The 27,918-nt window shown below is 42.2% G+C and overlaps 2 protein-coding genes across 7 annotated transcripts; one reads left to right on the forward strand and one right to left on the reverse strand.

The window, feature by feature from the left end:
* Positions 1 to 1,938: 1,938 nt before the first annotated feature.
* On the reverse strand, positions 1,939 to 14,865 carry LOC117414977 (RNA-splicing ligase RtcB homolog). The gene is made up of 12 exons (XM_034024865.3): positions 14,661 to 14,865; positions 13,349 to 13,427; positions 12,163 to 12,230; positions 10,498 to 10,597; positions 9,267 to 9,423; positions 8,756 to 8,912; positions 7,897 to 8,056; positions 6,221 to 6,396; positions 5,404 to 5,592; positions 4,073 to 4,183; positions 3,663 to 3,782; positions 1,939 to 2,808 (listed from the first exon to the last, which is right to left on the reverse strand). Exons 1-12 carry the CDS (start codon positions 14,751 to 14,753, stop codon positions 2,701 to 2,703), a joined length of 1,518 nt encoding a protein of 505 aa, XP_033880756.1. The 5' UTR covers positions 14,754 to 14,865; the 3' UTR covers positions 1,939 to 2,700.
* A 225-nt stretch (positions 14,866 to 15,090) lies between these two features.
* LOC117414862 (F-box only protein 7-like) lies at positions 15,091 to 27,918 on the forward strand. Of its 6 annotated transcripts, XM_059026845.1 has the most exons (11): positions 15,183 to 15,301; positions 15,901 to 15,982; positions 16,668 to 16,815; positions 19,015 to 19,711; positions 20,659 to 20,883; positions 22,022 to 22,163; positions 22,993 to 23,076; positions 23,674 to 23,769; positions 24,905 to 25,081; positions 26,736 to 26,773; positions 27,512 to 27,918. In XM_059026845.1, the coding sequence occupies exons 3-11, from the start codon at positions 16,694 to 16,696 to the stop codon at positions 27,884 to 27,886; spliced, it is 1,956 nt and encodes a 651-aa protein (XP_058882828.1). In that variant the 5' UTR covers positions 15,183 to 15,301; positions 15,901 to 15,982; positions 16,668 to 16,693; the 3' UTR covers positions 27,887 to 27,918. The 6 variants fall into 6 exon arrangements, with proteins under 6 accessions (XP_058882827.1, XP_058882831.1, XP_033880581.3 ...); XM_059026844.1 differs by lacking the exons at positions 15,183 to 15,301; positions 15,901 to 15,982 and adding an exon at positions 15,091 to 15,176; XM_059026848.1 differs by lacking the exons at positions 15,183 to 15,301; positions 15,901 to 15,982 and adding an exon at positions 15,091 to 15,176 and having other exon boundaries at positions 27,663 to 27,918.

Here is a 27,918-nt window from a genome sequence, read left to right on the forward strand (position 1 = left end):
CACGCTCATTGCTGCTCAGTTGATTTTAAACATGCAAATACGAAAACCTCTTCCACAAATCTTATGCAGGACAGCCTTTCAGTCTATGTTGCAACACTGTGCACGCACTACTCTGTAAACACACCCTGTATATAGATTGATACATGTTTGTTGTTGATATCTGAAGCAAGGAACTGGATTCTTGAAATACCGATTTTTTTTTTTTTTTTTTTCTCTAAAAACAGTTTTACTTTTTCCTGTTTATCTTATTTTTTTTTTTTTAGTAAGAACATTTAAGGGACTAAAAGCATGAACTGCAAATTAACTATTTTTCTGAAGGTTGAAGCTGTTAGAGGTTGTATTGTTTGTTTATAAAAAAAATAATAATAATACTGTTGACTTCCTTTTTAATAAAAAAATAAATACATTGAAAGTTGAAAACGTGGGCTAGCTTGGCCAGTACTCTTGTGTCTTGCATCCTGTCTTTAGATCCAAAACCATGTGTTTTAAGAGAGACATGGAGTGAGAAATTCCCCATTCAGTAGTTCATATGTATTAAACAGAGCTGAACGGTTCACATGTACATAAACAAGCTGGGATAAAGGGATCAGTTGTATTAAGATATACCCACAGAGACGCAATTGGAAGTAACTGCTTTAACTGAACCACTGCAGTTCCTCTACTTCCATTAATTACTGTATCATCGGCCCATTGAACCCAGGACCTCTCCTCAGCATCATCCAGTCACCCTGCAGTGCGATTAAACAAACTCGCTATCAGTGTACTATATTGAGGAACTTCTGAAATGAAGCATTGCAGACCGGATTTCTTCCCTGGACTCTAACCCTTGGGTAACTCGATTACTGAAATGCAATTCCACACATATACCCCACTGCACACTCTCTGCTTTGGTTTGGCCTCCTCGATGTGCCGCTGTGATGTGTGAAATTCCCATTCGGTGAACCTGCCATGGGTAGCGCTAAGTTTGGCTTGTCATAAACTCTCTTTGCAGTGTGGCGCTCATGTTAATATCACCAAGATTCGTTCTCAACATACAGCCTCGGAATATACGCTGTATGTGTCTGAATCATTATCTCCCTAAATAAATACCCTGCTGTTCTTGAGACCAAAATTGCAAACATTTTTTTTTAGAAATACAGAACTTCTTCAGTCGTTTGACCACTTTTACGAAAGCAGCAACCAAGTTGTGTACTTCTCACGCACGCTTAGCTTTTTCAGGCAAAGCGTGCAACAGAAAGTACACTCAACTTGATTTGAGGTACCCACGAACACTTAAAAACATATATGGGGCAGCAGTGTGGAGTAGTGGTTGGGGCTCTGGTCTCTTGACTGGAGGGTTGTAGGTTCATTCCCAGGTGGGGACACTGCTGCTGTACCCTTGAGCAAGGTATTTTACCTAGATTGCTCCAGTAAAAACCCAAGTGTATAAATGGGTAATTGTATGTAAAAATAATGTGATATCGTAATAATTGTAAGTCACCCTGGATAAGGGCGTCTGCTAAGAAATAAATAATAATACAAGTCATTAAATCAAAATACACAGATGAAAAACGGATATTAACGTAATCTGAGTGTGTCTCACACACATCTTTCCAGCTCTAAAAAAACCTGTGATCAAACTTGAATGCATCTTGACAATACAGTAACTTTTTCCACTTGCTTTGATCAGTCATTTTTAATATCATGTACCTTGATGTCAACACCTAATTTGCTACCTACTCACAGTAGGGCCTAAATACCACTTCTGAAATGTTCATGAAGCTATTGATTGCCATTTCTCATTCTATACATACTGTTGGTATCTGTCGTGGTCCTCTACTTTATCATCATACTGATAGCTGTGGTGTGGGTTATATGTTACAGACATGTTTATTATCAAATTAACTGAAGTTATGCATTTTGTTAGTTGTGCAGTAGCTTAAGGAATCATTACAACACTTTTGCAGTTCATTCATTCAGGGCTTTATTCATCACAAAGTACAGTATACGTAGTGTAGCCTTAGTAAAACAAAACCAGCAGGTAAATCACACAACTCTGCTTTTAAAAATAAAAGTATTCCAGGGTTAGAAACTCACACTAGCCCTGCACCCAGTCCTGGGTTTCAGAACTCCCATCTATTAAGTATATTATTGAAATGATTCAGTAGCCAGGAGATAGAGCAAAGCTTTAAACATGTTCCTTCCCTTATAGCTGCATGAGCAACTCCTAACAGTCACCCTACAGATGCAGGTGAGACTTATTCCAGGGGGATCAGTTCAGAGCAGATTTAAACGGGCCTGATTGTTCAAACTCCTGGCACCTGCTGATTTCAAGAATATTCCTAAACAAAACAAAAAAAGTAACAGAAATTAGCCTACTTCATTCAATTCAATTTTCCAAGAGGAATACTAATAATTCATTCTAAATTCAGTTGGGAGACCAAAAAAAAAAAAAAAAAAAAAAAAAAACACACCACACAACTGAATCTAATTTACTTTCCTTCAGCGTTAATTTTCAGTCATTTTTAAACTTGTGAATGGTGGTCAAAGCCGATTTTAATATACTCCTTGCAGTGAAACTCAAGTAAGTGCTGTAGCTGGATTCAATCCATCAGGTCCACACAAGCTCCGAGTAACTTCCAAACTGAAGCGTTTCAAAGCAGAAAGTCTTTGCAGGAGCTGTTCCAAAAGGCCACTGGTGACATTCCGTCCGCGACTCTCTCAACCCTTGATGACTGCAATAGGCCGCAGTTTGATTGCTTTTTTGCTGATCCCTGCGTCATGGCAAGTGTTCACAACATCGGTTACATTTTTGTAGGATTCCGGAGCCTGTGAGAAAAATAAATTAAAGTTTAAACCTCGCACAGCCGTGTCCTGAATCTGATGCCAGTATCGAAGTGTTTTGCTCTGAAACCGTAAAGCACACAGATAGAAGACACATGAGCTCAAGGCCACTGTCAAATCCTGCATAACACTGTGACTATTAAGCCTGCATACACATACAAGACACTTTATATTGCAAAACTTACATGGCTTAAGATTAAAAGGAACACTACATTTATTTTAAGCGTTTACAATACAATAGCAAAAGTAAATTAATAACTATTGCAAAAACAACTGGTTAGACACATAAAATAAAGACATAGAAAGAAAGTCAAAAAGTCTATCCATTATAACCGATTATACACAATAGCACAAAAAAAATGTGTATAATAGTCTTACGAAAAATCATATTCTATAAAATTGTCAATACCATAACTAACATGTTTATAAATTGTTTACTCACTTATAACGGATCCCTAAACTAAAGTGTTACCAAGATTCGTGTTTTTTTTTTATTATTATTTACGGTGTTAAAAGACTGATGAAGGATGGTAAGCATTTGTCTACTGGCCTCAAGTGTACCAAACAATCCCTATACTGTACATACTTCCCGTAGCAAAGGCAAGTATTGTAAAGAATAGCAGGTATGGCAAAGCATATTAATAAACAAGGCAAACCAGGGTAAACTATGGGAAAACTGCAAAAATAGTGTGGTAAACTTTTATAAGGGTGCATACATCCCTACATCTGAAAAGGAAAAGCATATAGCTTCAGTGTGTTTGGGGATACAGTTTTGTGGGTGCTGTTCATCTCATGCTCCCCCCAGTAGACTGAGTGGATTCCTCAGTTCAGGACGTTACCTCTTCCATAACCAGTTTGGGGGAGGCGACACGGATCGCAATACCCTGGTCTGCAAGACTGTCCAAAACATCCTGGAAATCCAGGTTACGTCGCGATTTTGAACGGGACATCGCTCGCCCCTGAAAACACAACAGAGACACATCAAAACATTCCTGGAGACCACTCACTGACACACACGGTAACGATCACAACAATGGGACCCAGGAACTAAACTGAATTTGTACACAAGACAAGATGCACTGGAGTTCTGACTAACCCATCACTGGAATTTCTTATACAGTATAGTATTGTTAGCATTTTACAGCACCACCCACTTATTTTTAGGGCTAATCCCAGGTAACCCCATAGTTTCTTGTCATTTTACATCGCAAACAACTTCTCATTTTCTAACAGGATAATAAACACGTACAGCTCCGTGGCAGGTGGTTCCAAAGGTCTCGGTCATGCCCTGCTCGGTACCGGTCAGAACGTAGCTGCACGTCCCCATGGTGCCTCCAATCAGGACAGGCTGCCCGGTCAGCTGAGGGAACACACAAGAGATCAGACACAGGCAGGACGGCCGGCCAGCCAGCCAATCAGCTGAGAGAGCAACACACAAGAGGTCACACACGGCACAGGGCAGAACTGGGGATTGCATAACAGTCATTAAAAATGACTACTAAATCATTCTATTTGTATTTGGTGCTTAATTTGTCCAAGGCAGTCACAACGAGAGCTTCTCCTCACACTTTTGTACCTACATCCTAGCACACTGACTAGCATTTAGTTTACATTTTAAACATTAGCCAAGTGTTAAATGTTTAAACATTTTCTTATGCGTTGTCATAAATAGGTGGTGTTCTCCTTAATGTACACCTTTCATATTCAATATTTCTTCACACTTTCTCATATTCAATGAAATGCTGCACACTTACAGTACTGTTTCTACACAAATGCATGTTGCAGTAATTTATAAAATAAGTGATGGAGAGCATCTTATCGGCTTTTCTGACTGGTTACAACCAGACTAATCATAAGGCTTAAAGGAATGAGCTGCTGAATATCTTCAGCCTCGGACAAAGAAGACTGAAGTCTTTAAATTCTTGAGCTGAAATAGTACCAAATACTTAAAGCACAGTACAGAAACCCAGACCAGAGGACCCAGTTGGAAAGTAAGTGGAGATAGACAGGACAGAGGGTAGGAGACACTTCTTCACACAGAGAGTGGCGAGGGTATGGAATGGGTTACCTAGTCATGTTATTGGGGCAGTAATCACAGTTTTAAGATCAATCAACTACTCAGGACCGGACGAGCTTAGATAGGCCGAATGGCCTCCTTTCCTCATAAAAGTATCATAGGTTTAAAAAATAACACGAGAACGAACACCCCCTACTGTCATTCATACCTGGTGCTCACTGAAGCAGACAGCCTGCCAGTTATACTGAACTGCTAGTGGTGGTGCGATAGGGATGAATGTCAACACCAGTTTGAAACCACCCAACACATTTCACCTGTCAGAATTCAACCCATTTGTCAGTAGAACCGTCTTCCGTATGAACCACACCATCAGCCCCAGCTATTACGTTACAGTTAGTTCACTGAAATTGACCACTTAATATTAAGTATTACCCTTAAGGATAACTTTATCTAGGGTATGGACTTACATGTGTGGGCTACTTTCTGCAACACCCTTAAACATTAAAAGGGAAAACCAAGGGGGCATTCAACCGGAGGGATTTTGTGCCCCTGGATACAAGTACCTGGTAGTCGACGGCGATGAGGGGGTGGTGTGGGGGGAAGGCCCTCGTGGACCCCTTCCTGTGGATCAGAAGAGTGCGCTGCTTCCCGTCGACCACGTGCTCCTCCACCTTGGCGATGTTGTGGGACACGTCGTAGATCACATGCATGTCCAGGTCATCAGGGGTCGTGGTGAACACTTTGGCGAAGGCCTGAGACACACAACGGGACACATTACAGGGTTAGAAATTCACGCCAGCCCTGCACCCAGTCCTGGATTTACAAACCAGTAGCTCGGATCTTGAATTTACAACCGTGGAGTGGGATGTATGCTGCTGGCATACTTGTTCATGATCAAATTAACAATTAGAATTTTTAGAAGTTGCATATTTCTCATTTTTTCATTTTTTGTTAGTTGTGCAGTAGTTTAAGGAATCCTTACACCACAGTTTTGCAGTTCATTCACTCAGTTCTGGGTTTCTGAACTACCATCAACCCAGTATATTATTTAAATTATTTCATAGCCAGGAATTTGAGCAACCCTTGTTAAATATATTGTTCCTTCCTTTATAGCTGCATGAACAACCAATAGCCAACCTACAGACAGACGAGTGTGAGTTTCAAACCCTGCATTAATATTAAAATCAGCAGCCCTTCTGGAGATTTCAGCACAAACTGGAGCGGTTTCTTCACTTGTTTCACTTTGGAGTGTTAAATTAGCCCAACAACAACAATGACCCTCACCCGATTGTCAGCTGGATTTCTGTGGTGCTCAATAATCTGTTTGTGCACCACAAATTCTTAAAAAAAGTGAGCCGTCTACCCAGAGTCGTCCCCTACTTGTCTGGTTAGGAAGGTCATGGAGGTGCGGTTGACCCAGGCGTAGTTCCCGGCTGCAGCCATGCCCTTCAGGTAGTCCTGCCCCTCCTGAGAGTAGATCCGGGCACAGGCCAGCTGCCGGTCGTTCACTATGATCTTGTCTCTCTTCATTGCCTTCTCCATCGCAACCAGGGCATCTGGACAACACAACCATTCAACATCAGCAGCAGCCTGTATTCAGAAAACGCAGTTTGGTACATACCCCTCCCAACCAGCTCCCCACCCCACCCTGTAATTCTCACCAAATTACGGCGTGCAGTTCTGAGAATATCACTGCACAATTTATATTAACAAGGTGATAGATCTTAACACCACCATCCTAAAACTCAAACCTGGGGAGGTCTGACAATCATTTATGCAGGAGGGAGATGTCCTGGACTAGGGACGGACACCTTTCAGGTAGCAGAGGGCCACAAAATCCATGAAACAAATCTGTCAGGCCATACATTTATTTGAATCTACTACATAATGTATAACTCATACATGCTGCTATACAGAAAAACATACAAATAACCAGCTGTATTAACAGTGTACTTCAAGTGCCCCCTATAGCAAATAACCTTTAAATGAAACAAAATACAAACACATAGTTAAACTGAAGGGTAGGGGATTAATAAATGACTCTGGAACAATTCACAGTCCCGCGGTGAATGGAAGACTCATTTATAATAAAAAGGCACAAGAATTGACAAGTGATTTGACAATGCGATGCTTCCCACCTCACTCCCACTGCTGCGACAACAGAACAGTTTTGCATTTATGCTTTTAATACTAAAAACATTCAAATAAATATATTTCATTACGTAAACGTCTGCTATCCATCAGTTTTGCTATGGTTCACAACATAACACAGTGGAAGATCACCGTCTCATGTAGTAATTGTAGGGCAGTATTGCCATGTGAGAAAACTAACAATAAAGCTGAAATGCAAATGCTTCAAAATAATTTTAAACTGACTAATAGACTAGCAAGCACTGGCAAAATCAGCTCTTTTTTTACAGTGCAGAACTAATTTATTTTAACATTTTGTTTATGGACTTTGCAATACCTGCACAGTGGGTGACTTCAGTAATAGTCATATCTACAATGTATTGACAATAACAGCTCAACTATTTTGTCAGACAAGTCTGACACAGACAATTTTGGCTGTTAAACCTTAAACTAAAAATAACACAAAAAGCCTTAACATAAAAAGAACAGTCCTACTACAGTAGCAGGGGCAGTTTCTGTTCACATCATCAATTCTAGATTTTTTAAATCCATTGATAAAAATGTCCAGTCTACCTTTAATGATTTCAAGCAGACTGGCTTCATCACTGCCACTCATATCCGCTTTGATAGCGGACAAATTCTTTCTCTCTTCAAGCACTTCTTTAACATGTTCTGCATAGCAGTCTGATAGAGGGCAGGACCTCTACAAGTACTGTATGCAACCCTCCGATTGGTGGAAGTATTATTAAAAAAAAAAAAAAAAAACACATTCTGAACCTTCTAACACCCGCCCCCCAGGATACAGTCTACGCCCCCTAGTTTGAGAACCACTGCTCTAATATAATTTCTGCTCTGATGCATTAAACAATAGTAATAGTAGTACGGTTTTGAATGCTGTTTCAATGACTGGAGGTGATCTGGGTTACCTGTGGCCACCTGGTGCCCGAGCCCCCTGCTGCCGCTGTGGATCATGACGCACACCTGGCCCTTGTGATCGATGCCCATCTTCTTGGCAGCATAGTCATTGTAAATCTCATCCACCACCTGGATCTCAGCATAGTGATTCCCAGCGCCAAGGGTCCCCAGCTGCAGCACAAAACACATGGATTACTCTCCTGGATCTGCTCAGGCCAGCCTTTTACCTGCCACGGTGCACTGAAAATCTACAGATCTCTGGACTTGAAAACCTCTCTTTTCAGTTCCAGAAACAGTACTTTCAAATCCCCCATCGCTTACAAGCGATATTGAAAGAAAGAGGATTTCAAAAATTTGTTTCATGTATTTCTCAGGGGGTTACGGTCATTAATGTTTCACAAACCACACTGCGGGGGGAGGGGAGGGGGGGGGGGGGACGACTGCACACGACACACACAAAAAACATATAGAGCAGCATTGCATCCCTTTCTGCATCTGTATTTTAAGTCAGCTTTCATTGAACTCAATTTGCTCCAACAACTCAGTAGATTACAAATTCATACCGAAAACCAAACGGGACAGCGTGTAAACAGTCAGTGTGTGTAGTTTTTTTTTTATTAAAAAAAAAAAAACAAAAAACAGCACCTTCCAATGCCTCCTCAAGACACACCTGTACAGCCCCCTCCTCTGATCTGTACCCCATCCCTGTGAAAGGCAGGTGAGACAGACAGCCCCCTCCTCTGATCTGTACCCCATCCCTGTGAAAGGCAGGTGAGACAGACTGCCCCCTCTTCTGATCTGTACCCCTTCCCTGTGAAAGGCAGGTGAGACAGACTCCCCACTGTCTGTTGAAAGGCTGGGGAGACATACCTGCGGGAGCCCCCTCTTCTTGGCCTTGGAGGAGACCTTGCTGGGGTCGGCCTGCAGCATCCTGCCGTACTCCTCGCAGTGCTCCTTATCCTCTGCCCAGGCATAGCCCTCCCGCAGGGACCAGTCCACCCCCATCTCCAGAGCTTCCTCCAGATCCCTGCATCACACGAACGCACACACACATTAGATACAGAAACACACACATTAAAAGACATACAGACATTGGAGAGACACACACAGATGTCAGACACAAGGCTGCCTTAGAACTCAACTGTATACTTCCAACATGTGATTCCAGTTAATTTCTATAATAGGAACAGTACTGTACATTTCCAATGTAAAAACAGTTTTTTATTTATATTACAAAACTATTTTCTAGAAAAATAGGTCATGTAAGGAGGAATTTTTTTTGTATCAGTTCATTTGTTTTTTAAATTTAGTTTGTTTTTTTTGTAACAATATCAATAACAAAAAAAATAATAATAATAATAATAATAATAATAATTATTACTTGGCTCCCATGGGGATGACGCCCTTGGATCCCACTCCCACGGGAATGTGGTCGAACATGGACTGAGCGAGCTGTTCCTTGACGGGCTGGACATCACCTTCATCCAGGTTTGTGCGCAGCAGTCGGACTCCACAGTTAATATCGAACCCCACCCCACCTGACAGACACAGCGCAGGAAGAACACTGTAACCACAGAGTCTACCGCAGTCTCCAACTGACCACCTGCTAACCATGCAACACTACAAGCAAACAACTAAGATGTCATGTATCTTCTTGCCATATTCACAAACAGCACTCGTCAGTGTTGGTGCTCACGTAAAACACATGGGCACTTCTATTCTCTACAAACTATTGGTACACCTAAAGAGCAATTTGGTACGAACATAAAAATAGCAGAGTTTTCTAAACATATTTATCATTCTTGTTAAAATCTTCCTCATCACCATATCCTGGGATTTAAAAAATAATACATTTTAAAGAACTCTTACCAATCCTGGTCCCAGGGACCCCCTGTGTCTGCTAAAATCTAATAATTTGCTTAATTAGACCTTTAAGTGTCAGAGTTCACGTTACTTATAAAATGTTACAGCTAACTTGAAATCTGTAACTGTTTACGTTAGGAGCTGAAAACAAATAAAAAAGGTCTGATTAAGCAAATTATCAGTTGAATTAAGGATTTAGTTAAGTAACTGAGAGCTCAGTTGGAATAAAACCCAGCAGACACAGGGGGTCCCCAGAACCAGGCTTGGGAAGCACTGCTCTAAACACATCAAGCACACCAGGGTGTAAGCATTAACCTATCCCCTGTGGATGCAAGAAATATATCCTAAACACGAATGTTGCAGGGGGACAGGTTAATGGTTACACTCTGGTGTACTGCATGTTTCCAAGTGTTCTGTGGTTACCTCTAAATCAATTTAAGAGTTTTTCACAAACTCCTTGCTTTGTCAGGCCCACGAGCGAAGCAAAATCAGGCCTGTCACACAAAGTGCAAGAGAAAATAACTCTCAACCGAACACGTAGAAACACATTACAAGTCATTAAATGTTAATAAATAAAACAGGGATTTAAACTTGGCTTTTTAAAAAGTTACCTAAATGGAAGGACTAAAAACAGATGCAAAACAAATCTAAAACAACAAGGAGGACTTGCAAGACGCTTCATATCCATACCAAGTTGGACTTTAATGCAGACCTTCATTGAAGAAGTCAATGTGGTTGGAGCCTCTTACCTGGTGAGACCACAGCATCAGGGTTGTCCATGTCAAAGGCAGCCATGTTTCCAATAGCAAACCCGTAACCAGAGTGCACATCCGGCAGACCAATGGACCTCTGGGAGTGAAAGCAGGAGATTCGTTTCACTGTGGCTTTCGCTCCAACCCTTACTACTACACAGTATATCAGGATGCTATCTGTGCTAGTGCAGGGACCAAGGGATGCACAGCATATACAGTAAAGCCTGATACCGAGTGATCCAGCCATCAAAAATGTCTCAGGTAGTTTCAGATGGCTTGCAGGGATGGAAAGAAGACTACCAATTGCATAGCAGTTTGATCCATTCCTGGTTTTACTATGAGTTTAATAATGAAACACACTTGAGCTTGTTACTTATACACAGTGGCTAATCAAACTTGTAGTATAAAACCTGGAACGGGTGAAACTGCTATGCAGTAGGAGTCTTACTTCCATCCCTGGCTTACTTCAGATAGAAAGGATGTCACATTAAGATCTGCTATATTCTCATTTAATTATATATATTATAAATATAGTACACAACCTGATTTTCATTCACTGAAGGTCATCACGGCCAGTAGGCTACGAGCTCTCAGAGTGGATATCAGCTTGTATCACACAGCACCCTAGAAGGCATTCTATATATTCTAAGCGTTATCAGTCCCCCAAACCTGAACTAAAGGATTTCAAGTATCAGGTCTTCATCACAGGGCTTGCATTGATTCTGCGCACCGACAGTGCCTGTATAAACATGCTTAATACCACTCTATAGTCCTTCATTTTTTGGAGCACTGCATTTTCAAACTGCAACATGAGCAATCTCAAGTGTGCTTGAATACAGCGCTGAATAGTAACATCTTCACAAATCAGAGGGAAGTAGGAAAATGTTTTAATATTCACAAATAAAATGAGATTATTCTTGTTTTGTTTTCTTGTGATGCTCATATATTTGCTCCAAAAAGTCTTTAGTCTAGAATGTTAGTTTTAACGCGACATGTTTCTTAATTGAATCTGAGTTAAATTAAACACAACACAGTAAACAATCAATACAGAAAAGTGGACACATTTTAAACCAGATTCAAATAATGAATTGCATTAAAATGTAAACTGCTGTTAAAAGCCTTAACTCAACAGATGCCGTGTTGGAGGGTAGCTCGAATTAGGAGATTAAAAAGAAAGAAAAAAAAGAAAAAAAATACAAATGTCTCCTTGATGGGTACATTGTATTGCATCTACAGAATGAGAAATGGCATGGCAGATATACACTACCACAAATGCAAAACACCTCAAACTACACATCTGTCCACTGTGTGCAGGTGATTATAAAGTAAGTTTACGACATCAATGATATGATGCGTTGATGTGGTAAACTTACTTTCCAATTACCCTGTATATTAAATTGTGTTTAAATGTTAATAAAGCAGTAAATAAGTAAAACCTGGAAGGAAATACCTGCAGGATTGAAGTAATTGTAGCTACATAATGTGTTTCTTTCAAAACTGCACAGTTTACACCTACGTAGCCAATGGAAGTGTAAAGCAGGTAAGAGTCATCTTGGTAGCTACAATTACGTCTGTATAGAGTAAAATGTTGGTGATTTCAATCATTAGGACAGACCTCAAAGTGATGATTTGAAAACACAAAGCTCCAAATAGTGCACTCACATGAACAATTCCAGGTAATGCAGCCACATTGCCAATCTGTTTCATAGCAGGAAGAAAGCCACCAAACCCTGAAAATGAAGCAAAGAAACTTGTAAACTTCTGCTCATACACTGTATGGTCATAAAACATACTAGACTGATAAAAGCATAGAAAACTGTATTCCTCCATTGGCAACTAGGCCATACTGACTTCCCAATATCCTGTTCAATTTTGAAGTTTGGGATTCTTGCATGTTGATTAAGTTTTGGTGCATTTTGAAATGATTCGTGTCAGACTGATTTTGAATAAAAGTTCAGCTTCAATTCAAGATTTTTTCTTCGTGTTCTGCGTTTTAATTCTTTAATGAATAGGATCAAGCAAAGGCAGAATACTGCATACATGAGAACCGGTACATGTAATTCTACTTCTATTCACAATCTCATCTCATTAACTTACTCCAACAGTGTATCGTTGTGACCTTTCGCTATAACGAACCCATCGATATAATGAACAAAATGCCTGGACGCCAACAGGTTCATTACAGCAAGGGTGTACTGTATATATAGCAAGTCAGACTTCAAACAAAACTTGATTCCCTAGTTCACGTCAAGCTCTATTATGCAGTTTCATGAATATCCAACCTTTGTTATTTAGCTCTTTAAAAAGTACAAGAGACATGTGTGTCCCACAAATTAAATAACACTAACTTTCTTATTTTTGCAAGGAGGTGCACGAAACAGGGTTTAAAATGTACTGCCAGGTTGGATCTGATCATCGAAATTGTCAGTTTCTTCATGACACTGAAGTCACTCTCAAATGTATTTTAAACTGTTTGAACAGCAAGCGCTCAATTCCTTGTGTACCTGGAGGGGTTAAGAAGCAGCCAAACACTGAGTGCTGATTCCTCCTAAACTATCACCAGGTACAGCAGGGATATCTTTACATGCATGTGGAGTTATAGTATCATAACATTTTGCCCTCTTTCTCTCTATGCTAAGTTTGAAGTCGTGTCCTGGGTTAACTTTATCTAGACCATTTATGATTTTAAAGACTTCAATCAAGTCCCCTCTTTCCCTTCTTTTTTTTTCTTTCTAGATTCCAGATCAGTATATAAGCTTATGCAGAATGGTATCACACTAGTTGTAAACTTCAGTCCTGCACAGAGAGGCACAGTGGTTCTCAATCTCAGGTTGCTCTCGCCTCTTACCTCCCCCTCGACAGGCGTTCCTGAGCTCTTCAAACATCAGCTTCTCCAGTGGGTCGTTCACATAGAAAACCCCTTCCACCTGCAGGGACCAGACACCAAGCAGAGCGGTCACACACACACACATTCACTCATCTGCAGCATGCCCAGAGAAACGCTCATCATGCTATTTCTGCACTTGTATGATGTTTTCCCCATAGTTATACTACGCATTTACCATGCCTCTATGGGCTTTACAATGCTTTCACCATGTAATAAATATCAGTATATTAGTTAGCCACAGTGATCTGCAGATTTGTTGTAGTATATTCTGCAAGAGTACGGAATTTCTGTTCTACAGATCCTATAGTCGACATTTCTACAGAGTGCTATTGTCAACATATTTCTACATTATTCGACATTTCTATATGAAGTATTACTGCAAAATGGCGTGAGATTTGCAAATAACATTACATCCGTTTGTCGCGAGTCACCTGGGGACCACACCCTGCCTGTTTCATGGTGCAGTGTAAGCAGTGTGGTGTATATGAAACCCAGTGCTGAGTGCATGAAGTCTAGTGCTAATAGCAAAAACTCTGGACCCTTATCTTATCTGTTCTCCCCACCTGTGTTTGCATTCTACAAATCTCCTTAGAGTGCTGGAGCACCTTTACCTTCACAGTGCTGTTATTTATTGTCTGTTACAGCCTTGCATAGCGAGGAAGCTGTAGACTATGTGGTTTTGGCTTTTGTCAGTTGTCACTAGTAGTATCTGCATTTTGGAACGAGCAGTCTGCTATCTCCAGTGTTAGTCTTTTTTCAGAAAAGAACGCGTGTTTCTCTCGCAAGTCCGCATGCTTCGCAAACTGCGAGTCCATCCTCATTCCATGTTTTCCAACACTACAGTATCATGGTCGACATGTATGGTACTGCTGTATATAAATAAGCGGCATATTTCTACAAACTGGTACAACACGTGTATTTAGTTAACTTGCATTTCCACGAATAGATAGATGTCTACAAATATAATGAACCCGTATTTTTAAATATACTTCCTGCACTGCTCTGTGTGGCAACAGCCAAGTCAAAAATGAATACGACGGTCTGGAAGCTTCCTTCTCATTTACAGTACGCGACACGCACAGTATTTTGATAATGCTACCCTAAATTAAACGCATTTTTACAATGTTTTAAACACCCGAAGACTGTCCACTTCCGTGCACAATGCACACTACACAAGACTACACAGCCCGTGTGGTATGCCAGCGCTGATTTTTATTTCTGAGTCACTCTTCCATTCATTTTGTTTAGGCAACGCATGAGAGTCACGATTTACCTGCATGTTCGGGACAAACCCTTTTTTTATGCGCCAGCAGTTTTTACTGATTTTATCCAGGTATTGCAGCTCGTCATTGTAGCTTCGGCTCATTCTGAATAATATTTCTGCGTTGCAAACTGTTCCGATGAAATTTAAAGCCAAGCACCGACACTATAGAAAAACACTTCGGTCACTGCGCATTTATCTCATCGACTTAACTACGGATCCTCAGAGCGACCAAAAGATGTAAGCGTAACATAAATCAGATTTACGTTTACCCTAAAAAATTGAAGATTATATATCAACCACCAATTCATGCATGTGTAAAATATTTATTTAGTGTTAAAACGTATTTTATTTCTACAGCACGAGATATTATTCCGTTTTTATCTGGTAGACAGAATTGCCGCTTCGCTTTTGGTTCTTGGCTTGTTTGGCCCTCTACTCTCTCTGTGGTTTTCCTCGATCTTGAACTTGTGAAATTTGCCTTAAGTTTGGCGGAGGGTCCTGCGACTGCCTGCAGTGTTAGTATAAGTGAGTAAACATACTGGATTTGAAGGTTTACTGTAAGAGTGACACACCAGAAAGTAAACAGACATTTATATGAAACATGAATGACCGTCTCTGGACGGTCAGTAGTATTAGTAAGTAAGGAACTAGTAAGTATAGAGCTTTTTATGTAGTAATTTATGTGTAAATGAACGTTATGTGACCGAGTCGTTCATGCAGCATCTTTGTATTTTTTACGGATCACGCATTAAGGTTGTATAATGGCATTTTTTATGTTGATCGTTAGAACAGTGGAATTATAGTTTTTGTAAATTTAAAAAGAAACAATATGTGTTTTTGTAAAAATAAGCACTGTAGCTTTGGTTTATTATTATTATTATTATTATTATTATTAATTTATTTTGTTAAACATTTTCAGACAACGTTCTGAGATAACGAAACGTCTGAAATGATGTATCGCGTGCATACAAATAGAAAGCGTGTTTTTATTTAAAATAAAACAGAAGCAACTCTCATAAATTAAAACAGTGACTTCTAATTAAAGAGTCATTGCCCAGTACAGTAGTATCCAGTAGTATCTACTAGAAACAGAAACGAAACCAAAACACTGACCCGGCAAAACGAAACACAGCACCACCATGCATCTCATTAGCAAGTCCTGACATAACGTGTCGTCTACCTGTTATTTAAATCTAACTGTCAATTCTGTAAATGTAGCACTTCAGATGTTTTTATGTCCGCAAAATAGGATTCAGCAGTTATACCCAAATCACCATGAAAATGCCCAGCGGTGCTGCGCCGCGCCTGTCCCGGACTTTACAGAGACTAGGGTGTGTAAACTATGCATCAGCTCCAGAGTCACTTACAACAACGTCTCACCTGAAAGACAGAGCACAAGGAGGTTCAGTGACTTGCTCAGGGTCACACAGTGAGTCAGTGAGTGAGCCGGGATTTGAACCGGGGACCTCCTGGTTACAAGCCCTTTTCTTTAACCACCTGGACCACACAGCCTCCAAAACAGGGGGACCTCATCAAATTACCTATTAACCCATTAAATGCCATTGGCCTTATTTGAGGACAGGCTACTTTGTACGTTTTACGGTTCCAACCGGCATCTACCTGTTATTTAATATGTCTGACTGTATTGTTATGATAACTTACTGTAATTGTGTTAGTTATGTCTACATTGAAATGTATCAGATTACATTAATACAGCTTGATTTTGTTTTGGTAGTTAATGGGTTAAAGAAAGAATCACAGAAGAATATGTGCTATTTATTTCAGACCTAGTCTATGCTTTGGTTTCCTTTTGCATATTTTTGATAGGCATTCATAAATTCTGTGGTATGAACCAATACAAACGCGGTCATTGTTGCCACTGAATACATTTCAAGCAGCGTTTGTCAGTGTCTGTCCCAGTGTTAGTTCTGTACCTGTTGGACAGTCCTATCTGTGCTAGTTCTATACCTGTTGACAGCCCTATTCTTGAACCCCACGTGGCTCTGCTTTCCACAGCTATTACCTGAATGAGCTGGTGAAGGATGAAGCTGCGGGTCCGGGTCAATAAACAGACCACTCGAGTGGAGCTGAGCGGAGCAGATCCGACACTAGCTGAGCTGAGCAGCACCCTCAGGGAGTCCCTATTGTCTTGTCTGGGCTACAGGTTGGTGGCTGAATCCAGACTCCTTCTCCTGTGCTGCACACACGTCCTTCAAGGACAGGGCTCTGTGAGACGGGGCTTTCACTTACTAAGTGAAAGGTTTACTATGGAGAGGACGTGGGCTCAATTACAATGTGATTGTGTAATTTGTAATTAATTGCAGTTACAGTATAATTGTAATTGCAGTCCAAACTTGGCACACCTGCGTAATTGTAATTATACCATATAATTGATCAATTACGCATAGATTTGGTATTCCTGTATTTTCAACCACGTTTGGGGACCTCATTTGTTTGTATGATTCTGTATTTGTACCTGTGATTTATTGCCTGGTTATTTAGAATACATAGAGTAAACGTGTTAATGTGGGTAGTTGACTATGTTACTTTTTAGTGCAATAGTAATTAGAATTGTAATTACTGCAGCATAACAACTCGTTGTAATTGATTTTCAGCAAACAATTCTGCTGTCATTGTAACTGACCCGAAGTCAGCAATGGAAGTTGTTTTACCTATATTTGCAGACATGAACTGGCTTATTGACACGTTTTTATTTTTCTCATGTGTGTCGAGTCGTATCCTCACTCTTCAGTTTGTTTAGCATTATGAGATGTGATAAATATTAAGATGATACTGTTTAATATTGTTTTAAATCGAACCCTGACATTGACATCGATTATCGTGCAAATTCTAACAATGATTATCGATCATTAAAGTTAAAATGCTGGGAAAAAAATCCCTCGCAAACAATAAGTCCTCTTTTTGTAGAGCATGGTATAAAAAACTCATTCAAACAAATGGTGTTTTAAGACATGTTTGATAAATACATTGGCATTTAAATATAGCACTCTCCAATTTTCATATTCCTGCCGTCACTAGCCTTTGCCTTGTTTTGTGTAAAATCTGACTAATTTCCAGTGTAAGCATAACAGTAAATTAAGAAGAAAAATCAACCCCACTGTCCAAAGGAGAAAAAAAAACAAGGTTTGAAAACTAAATTAACATTATGGCCTATTCACATGGAAATAATTAAATCTCTCATTTTTTTAAACTTGCTGTTGGTTATAATTTTTGAATTACGTGGCCCAGCTTCTGCTAGCGAAAGCAGCAGTCCCTTTTAGCAGCCAACTTTACATGACTTTGCATAGTCCCTTAGATTTGCATCTGCAGCGAGAACTACATTCTCAACTATGTCGTCATTTTTCAAAACTACATGAGGGGTAGCCTAGCCTTTCCTGCAACTGAACTTTCGACAGCGACAACTCTGGTTGATCATTTTATTTTGTGTCGCCATACTTCAATATGTATAATATCTTTTTCATACATGTATGTGGATTTATTATTAATTAATTTACTGGCCACATTGCAACCAAGATATGTAGAATATCTCTTTCATACATGTTTTGGCCGAATCAGTATATACAACAGGACCAAAAACGCGTCACATACTGGCGTGCTCAGAGAAGCGTTTCTCCCACGTGGATTCGCTTACACTTACACAGTACATTACTCATCCAATTAAGTTATGTGTATCGGTCCGGGTTCCTGATGTGATTAGAAGCTTGTTAAAATTTCAGAAAGAAAACGGGACAGGATTTATTGATTGACACTTACCAGCAGCCAATAACCACTCTGGGCTCGCCTCACTGATTGGTAGATATGGGCATTCAGGGAGGGTGTAGTGTCCTCGGAGATCTTAACTGATATTGTTAAGCGAGTGAACACTTTGCGAGTGTCCAAAATGAATACAAAAAATCTGCAATTATTACTGCAGCGGATCGTGTGCAATAATTTTGCATTCTACTGGTGGCAAACTAATTTGTACAGCCTGCAGTGTTTCTTTGGATCACATACGTCGAGCTACGATCCAGCGGCATTTAGACAGACAGCAATCAGAAACGAAAAAGGATGCGGATAGTGCGTTGCTTCAAAACGAAAAGGTACAAAAAAAATTCTGAAACAGCGGCACGTAACAGCGTAGTAATGTTAAATATTATTATTAGTCCCAACAGACGGCTACAGTTGGGACTGATTTAAAACAAAATAATATCTATAAAAAATACATTAACAAAGCAGGTTACTCTTGATCTCAGACACACCTGAGCTTGTTACCTATCTAGACACTGGCTAATCAAGCTTGTAGTAAAACCTGGAATGGGTGAATGAGTTATTTCTATTGTGTTGTCTTGTACTTCATTCGCAGTTCTGGCTCAGAATTCACCCTCTCCCTGAATGGCAAGGAAGCTCTCACAGACACTGGGCAGACCCTGTCGGCCTGCGGTATTGTGTCTGGGGATCTCATCTGTGTGGTCCTGCCAGAGGCCTTCCCAGCTCCCAGCCTTTCTCCAGCCCAGAACCACCCTCTTCCCACAACTCCCAGCCCTTCTCTAGCCCAGAACCACCCTCTCCCCCTAGCTCCCAGCCCTTCTCCAGCCCCGAACCACCCTCTCCCCCTAGCTCCCAGCCCTTCTCCAGCCCCGAACCACCCTCTCCCCCTAGCTCCCAGCCCTTCTCCAGCCCCGAACCACCCTCTCCCCCTAGCTCCCAGCCCTTCTCCAGCCCTGAACCACCCTCTCCTCCCAGCCCCCAGCCCTTCTCCAGCCCAGAATCAACCTCTCCCCCCAGCCCCCAGCCCTTCTCCAGCCCTGAACCACCCTCTCCTCCCAGCCCCCAGCCCTTCTCCAGCCCAGAATCAACCTCTCCCCCCAGCCCCCAGCCCTTCTCCAGCCCAGAACCAACCTCTCCCCCTAGCTCCCAGCTATTCTCCAGCCCAGAACCACCTTCTCCCCTCAACTCCCAGGCAGCTGCAGACACAGACACAGCCCGGACCTTCCCACAGTGAGGAGAACAGAAGCACATTGCATCAGCACAGCAAGGATACAGCGGGTCACTGGCCAGAGGCAAGTCAAGTGGAGAAGAGAACCAGTGCCTCATAATCACATAATAATCACATCTGAAAGGTTACAAAATATTTGTATAGGGGTTCACCTGGTAGAAGCGCAGCCTCATGGTGTGCAGTGCAAGGCGAGTCATACAGCGCAAGGCGAGTTATCCTGCACAGGTTCTCGTCCTGGCTGTGGGAAGCTGCCAGTCTTTACTGGGGATTTTCCCGTGGGTTAGGGAAGCAAAACCGTCAGGGACTGTTTCTCCACATCGCGCTACAGCGAACCCTGCTGGCCAGGCGCCCAGCGAGCTCAGAGCGGACATCCATTCTCGAGTTCCTGGATGAAAAAGGAAGCTGGCTTGGTTGTGGATCGGAGGACACCCACTGAACCTTTGGGTCTCCTGAGCCATGTGGGGAATTGCTGCGATGAGGGGAAGAAGCGATTGGGCATTCCAAATTGAGAGGAAATCGTCCAGGACGTGAACCTGCGCTGTATGACTCACCCTGCACACCACCCGGCTGTGCTTCTACCAGGTGAAACACTCGGGGACCCGTTTTAATTTAAACATTTATTTTTGTATATAAAAAATTCATAGCAAGTCATTTAGTATGTATTTTTTGTGTTGGTTCCCACCATTCTCCCGTGAGGTAAGCTAACACTAATGGTTCAGGGATTGGTAAGAGGTTTAGAACGGAACCTACAGTGTCTTCATTCTGGTCAGGCTGCTCGACACGCCTCTCAGCAGAATTAGCTTTGAATTAGTAGAACAGCCTCATTCCCCTCTTGTTTGGTTGTCCTATCTTTTTGTTGTCCAGTCTTCCTTTTCACTTTGCCATTTTTTCCTACTACAGTGCAAAAACTTGGGATACTTTTTATAAGGGGTGGTATTAGATACTGTTTAGACCCTTGTCCTTTTGAATCACACCCGCCCCTGTGTTTGAGCTGTGCTGTGTGCTGTGCAGGCGGGGTTCAGGGGCTCTGCGATGGAGACAGTCCCAGGACGCAGTGATCGTGATGAAGGGGCGGGTGGCTTCACTCCCGAGCCCATGCTGTGCAGTGAGGCGGTGGATGGGAAGGTGCCCCACTCTTTAGAGACCCTCTATCACCTGGCTCAGAGCAGCAGCCCCTGTGATGCACTGGTGGTGGCCGTGCATCTTCTGATGCAGGAGACGGGCTACCTACCAAAGGTAAGAAGCAGGCGGCAACACTCACTGACACGCCCAGCAGGGATATCGAAGCGTTGGCTTACGTCACACAGTTTGCTCCTATGGATAAAACCATTTTAATAAAAAAAATCATAGAAAATGCAGGTAACAAAGTGTCTTTATAGAAGTAAGAGCCAGCGCCATCTAGCGAACAGCTACTTTTAGGTTTTCTTTTGATATGCTGGCAATACGCAGATGGCTCTGGCTTTTACTCATTATAAAGAACTGTCTGAACTAGCTTGTTTTACGTGTTTCAATGCCAGGCAATTACAACTGAAGAGCAGCTTCTGAGCTAAATGTTAAAGCACCTAAACTTATGAAGAAAATAAAACACCACAATGTTTCAGTAGCATCCAAAGGAAAGTCTACATCACAAGACTGCTGTGCAGTTCCGCACAGTTTGTTGTCGTTCTCTGCAGATACTCTGAAATTCCAAGCAATTCTCCTTTTAACATGTATTAAATAAAACAAAAAAACTGCTAACATGAAGTGATGCTTTTCCCATCATTTGTAATCAACGCATTTTCAAGTGCCGATCAGTGATAATAAGACAATGTATTCTGGCAGTGTGAATGATCGAATAGTTAATAGCTAACCAAATCTATTAAACCACTATGTTTGAGCTGCAATTATTTGTCTTAACTTTTTTTTATTTATTTGCTTTTTAAAAATTATATCCAAAGTTGTCCCTTCCAATCCTAGTCTTTATTGCAACCCTGTTCTACGCTGTTTAATTGAACCAAATACACCTGCATCCTCGAGACCATGAAGTAGTTAATTACATCATTTTAACTGTTAAACCTGGAATGGAATGGCCCTCCGGGACTGTGTATACGGAGTGTTCAATAATTCATCAGTTTCAGTGACTCCTATTTACTGCTTGTGTCTAGTGAAATTCCACATTCCGGGGTTCAAGAGTGGATCACTCAAACCGCGCTTCCAAGGACATGCATCGGAATTTGTTTAGGAGTTAGATTCACTGAGAACTTCTTTCGAGTGCAATAAGCATGCTTTTAACAGGGTTCTTTCTGTTTGAATTGATACCTGCCCACTTAAAACCCTTCAGAGGGACTGGCTGGGAGAATCATAGTAGCTGCTAATGTGTCCCGTTTCTCTGCAGGGCTCCGGAGCAGGGGCAGTGGGCATGCCTGCTGGTTGGAGGGCTGGAGGGCTTTACAGACTGCAGTACACACACCCGCTGTGCGAGGGAGGGGCCGCTGTGCTGCTCGCTGTGCCCATGGGCAACGTCCTTGTTATTAACGGTACATTTCTGCTTTCATCACGACAACAGGCTTGTAAAGAGATGAGGATTGTGCTTAGCCCCACTGTGATCTGATTGCCAGGATACTTCCTGGATACATAAAGATTAAGTAGAGCTTCACAATTTTTTTCCATTCCCTTACTTTTCTATGGTATTTGCAATGGTTCTGAATGGCTCGGAGTGCAGTTGCTTGAATATTGAGTTTTATAGCTCGATGGTTTTTTTCATATGACCTGGGACAGTGCTATAAAAAAAAATTGCCTGTTTTGAAAAGCCCAGCAATTTATTGGAGTTGCTATAACTTCTCATTTCTCTTGCCCTTCCTTTTTCCAGTTAGTGAATTTCCACAGCGCCCAGTTCCTTTAGTTTGACTCCTCATTCCTCACTGACTCCACTTTTTCAAAGTGGAGCCCATGCAGTTTTATACAGGGTTATTCCAGTAATACAGGCTGGTCAAGTGGAAGTAGTGTTCTCATAACCCTGATGTTCGTGTGGTACCTGCTAGATCTGGTAAAGCAACAGCTGACAGACTCTGCTTGTACAGGGACACTACAGGTAGCCGTGGAAATCCACCAACCCAGAATCAAGACATTTCAACAGATCCCAGCCCATTGAAAGATAAATCAATAGTTAAGCAAATACTTAGAGCTACTGAAAATATCTTAAAAAGGTAATGGAAAGTAATGTCATTTTAAGTAAAATCACAGTTGGACAATTAGTTCCCTGAATATACAGGCAAAACTCTATGACATGCTGAGTGTGTAAAACATGGACTGCTGCCTCCGGGGTGCTAATAGTACTGGATCTGAGTCTGCTGCTTTCTCTTTCAGCCACCTTGAAGATTAACAGTGAGGTGCGCAGTGTGAGCAAAGTGCAGCTCAGCCCACCTTCCTACGTCTCAGACAGCAGCCAGGGTAAGTTTGCAGTGAATGCAGCATACAGTGTGGGACACTTATTTTTGAAATGCAATAATAAGGGGGCTTCTGAGTGGCACATCCAGTAAAGGTGCTCTGCGTGGAGTGCTGGATGCTCCCAATAGCCTGGAGATCGCTGGTTTGTATCCAGGCTATGTCATTTGCCGACTGACCAGGAGTTCCCAGGGAGCGGTGCACGATTGATCGAGCGCTGCCCGGGTAGGGAGGGCTCAGGTCGACAGGGTAGTCCTCAGTTCACCGCGCCCCTGTGGAGGTTGCAGCGGTGGACCGAGATCAATACGTACAATTGGCGATTCCAAATTGGGAAAAAATGAGGTACAAAATCCATTGGCGACTACTAAAAAAAACCCCAAAAAAACAATAATACATAAAACAATAACTCACTGCCATATTCACAATGGACTAAATAACGTTTTTAATATTCACAAAACTTAAATGCTGTTTTTAAAAGTCACTGCATGTAAACCTCACCTAGGAATGGAGCCGTATATTCAGTTGATGTACAACACAGAACCTGTAGTAAGTAGAGGGTTTTCCTAAATGTATTCTCTCTTCCTCTTCATTGTTCTGCTTTAGGGGAGAGTGCTGCAGACATCTACAAGGATCTCCAGAAGTTATCCCGTGTCTTTAAAGACCAGCTTGTGTATCCTCTGTTGGCGTCGGCCAGACAGGGTAAGACTTTTAAACCTGGGTTTGCACTTTGTAAGCAGAGCAGGCCAACAGTGCATTTATACAGGATAGGTAAAGAAACTGGGTACTACCAAAATAATGTGGGCCCATCCTTAAGAAGTGGTTGGTTTAGGGTCTCTGAGTTTCTCAACAGGTAAAAGTAGGGCTGCCCGGTGTGCAGGGTGAGTCATACAGTCAGGAGCACAGGTTTCTGGGGTGGGGAAAGTTTCACTCTCTTATGCAAAAATAAATTTCTTTGGCTTAGTGTAGTACCAGATATGTTTTAAAATACAAATATTCATTATACCACATTTGAGGTCAGTGCAGTGAATGTAGGTGCATGTGGCAAAGACGATGGTAAGGGGAACAGGTGTAGCAGTGATGCGATGCAGGAGTGACAGACAGACAACGATAATTTGGTGAACAAATGTTTATTGTGCTGTTTTTAGGTCTGGCGACCGTCAAATAATAAATCCCCGGCAGTACACAACAATGTGTAAAGCACGGGGAGCGTGAATAATCCCACACAGTCCTGAACAGAAAAACAAATGCACGGTCACCAGTCCTGGGTGAACTCAGTCGTGCAGGTGCTCTGTGCAGTGGTGCTCCGGATAGTGCTTTTGTGGCGACAGCTCCTGAGGTGTGCTTTAACTGTCTAGTAGTGCGACAAAAAGACAGACAATTATAGACAGACAGAAATAACACACAACACGTAACACTTATTCTTTTTATATTTCTGAGAGCTCCTCTCTCAGTCCTTCTCTCCTCTTGTTTAACCCAAACGAAGGAAAAGAACAGCGTTACCCTGGCCCCTATATGTAATCCCGCATGATATCTAGGTAAATGGTTGCAGCTGCCTTATTACTTGCAGCTGCCCCTTGTTTACCTGTCAAATCAATACGGTCTTACAACAGAGTCTCGCTTCCTTCCAGGCTGACCCACTTCCCGGTCCCGGAAACGAACTGTCAGGCCAGCCCTTCCAGATACTTCTCCTCCCATTCTTTAGCGCCCTCACAGGTCGGGAGGAAGATTTATCACCAGAACTCATTGTATTTCTGTCACAGTGCACAACAGTTTTATGACAGTTGTGTGAGCCGCAGTCACTAGAAGCACTCCTCTCTTCCTTTGCATGCTCCAGCTCTGGACCTGCCTGATGTGTTTGGGCTGGCTGTTCTTCCCCCGGAGCTGAAGCTGCGTGTTCTGAGGCTGCTGGACGTCCACTCTGTGGTCTCCCTCTCCGCTGTGAGCCAAGACCTCAACACAGCCACCAGCGACCCCTCGCTGTGGAGGTTCCTGTACCTGCGCGACTTCAGAGGTAAGCTGACCCTTACTTCATCACAGCCTTACCTCATCTCACCTTATTACAGCTTATCACACATCCTTACCTCATCACACCTTATTACAGCCTTACCTCATCACACCTTATTACAGCCTTACCTCATCACACCTTATCACAGCTTATCACACAGCATTACTTCATCATAGCCTTACCTCCTCCCACCTTATTACAGCTTATCACACAGCCTTATCTCCTCACACCTCATCATAGCCTTACCTCCTCACACCTTATCACAGCCTTACCTCCTCACACCTTATCACACAGCCTTACCTCCTCACACCTTATCACAGCATTACCTCCTCACACCTTATCACAGCCTTACCTCCTCACACCTTATTACAGCCTTACCTCTTCACACCTTATCACAGCCTTACCTCCTCACACCTCATCACAGCATTACCTCCTCACACCTTATCACACAGCCTTACCTCCTCACACCTTATTACAGCATTACCTCCTCACACCTCATCACAGCCTTACCTCCTCACACCTTATCACAGCCTTACCTCCTCACACCTTATCACACAGCCTTACCTCCTCACACCTTATTACAGCATTACCTCCTCACACCTCATCACAGCCTTACCTCCTCACACCTTATCACAGCATTACCTCCTCACACCTTATCACAGCTTTACCTCCTCACACCTTATTACAGCCTTACCTCTTCACACCTTATCACAGCCTTACCTCCTCACACCTCATCACAGCATTACCTCCTCACACCTTATCACAGCCTTACCTCCTCACACCTTATCACAGCTTATCACACCTTATCACACAGCATTACCTCCTCACACCTTATCACACAGCCTTACCTCCTCACACCTTATTACAGCATTACCTCATCACACATTAAAACAAAACAATTGGAAACATGCATGTGCATTTTGAAAAAACTTGAGCGAGAAGACATCTAATACATTTTTTCCATTCGTTTCTGTCATTTCTCACCACAAAACAAATACAGAAAGAAGAGCTGTGGTCACTGTGTAGCTAGCTAGGTTACATGGTAGCTAGCTGTGTAGTGTGGAAATAGGGCACCGGGGTGATGAGTCGATTTAATCAATCTAAAAACAAAAGCCATGGCCATCAGTGATTGAGTAATCGATTTGTTATTGGGTCTTTAGTGCAGGTACCCTTGGCTTTGCCTCCGCACTGTAACATGTGACACACCAGGATTCCCCCTGCAACATGCAGCAGCTCACATTCTGGCAAGGTGATGCACACACATGACTCCAGTTCTCACTATTCCCTTGATGTGTAGCTGGTGATATTTTTGTTTCTCAGGAGGTCACTAGGATTAGACCCGAGTCTTACATGCTGCTTTACGGCCTAATTATTAGTTATTTAGTTGTCTTTTTATTAATATACAGTAACACAGTTTGTGGCTGTTGTTGGCCGTGGATTTCAAAATTCATCAAAACAGACTAAAGACATTCTTTAAAAAAAACTCAAGCTCCAATGTTTTAGACAGTAACAGACTGCAAAGCCTTTGGTCCTACGGTTTCTTTGCTTTTTTGGCCTACAAGCAATCTGTATTGGTTTTATATTCACCTTGCCTCTATGCCAGATATTTCATTGTGCTTCAAAAAGGAGAGTTTTAGTCTTCACATTCTCTTTTTTTCAGATTCAACAAGCAGAGACAGAGGGACGGATTGGAAAGCTGTGAGTATCACCTTTTATTAAGCTACTTAATCCAGCCTCTCAATAACATAGATACTTGCAGAGGATTTCAGCAGAAAGCTGTGGGGTTGATTTGATCCACCTATAACAGCATGCTAATGCACAGGGAAGCATTGTAAAGAATAGGGCAGTATGGTGTAGCATATTAATAAACATGGCAAACCAGGGTAAACTATTGTAAATGCATGGTATAAACATATGAAAAGACTGCAAACATACTGTGAGAAACTTTTATAAGGGAAGCCTCCACTGTATTTATTAGAACATTTTACAGCACCAGGGAATACACCTGGATTGCATCAATTATTTGTAGGGTTAATTCCAAGATAGCCATTGATAGGGAGCATGTAATCCAGTGCTGTAAAATACTAAAAAAGTCCAGCTGTGGCTCATCCTGTTGCAACACAGATTAGCTGTACCCAAGGATAACCCTAAGACAATAATAAATACCACTGTCTTGTGTATGCCATACCTGAAACCACTTTCCTGGTCTATCATTTTGAGAGGAGCTGCCTTTTCTGAACCTCTATACTGGTCTGCAGTGTTGGAAAAAGTTACAAATGTCATGCTCACATATTTAAGGCGCTCTCCCTTAATACTAATAGTTTTGATTCTGATTTGTTTACTGTGGTACTTTTGCACAGTCAAACGTTGTGTTTCGTACAGTGGAAACTGGATCTGCTTTAGTACTGGGACTCACCTGTCTCTTCTTTTCCCAAGCTCTACAAGACGTCATACAAGCAGGAGAGAGACAGACTGTGGCCAATGATCTACCCTTCCCTTTCCCCCTTCCCCTTCCAATTCAATCCTTACGACCCCTTCTCCACCCAACACAACCCCCCCTACCCCCCTTCCCCCCCCTACCTCCCAGGGATCATCGGCGGAGAGTACGACCAGAGGGCTATGCTTCCCTACGTGGGGGGGCCTGGTGCCCCGTTTCTACCAGAAGTCCTGCACCCCCCCGTCCCCAGCTTCGACCTCATTGGCCCCTTACCAGAGCCTGAGCCAGCCGCTCCCGGGAGAGGTGCGATCGTTCGCCGCTTGCTGAGACCCGCCGGCAGCCAGTCTGCGGATATCCGCCGAGGGTTCATTTGAGCTCTGGGAATAAAGGACTGCTGTTTCTTTGG

This window comes from Acipenser ruthenus, chromosome 7 (genome assembly GCF_902713425.1).
Source record: "Acipenser ruthenus chromosome 7, fAciRut3.2 maternal haplotype, whole genome shotgun sequence".
Taxonomy (NCBI): domain Eukaryota; kingdom Metazoa; phylum Chordata; class Actinopteri; order Acipenseriformes; family Acipenseridae; genus Acipenser; species Acipenser ruthenus.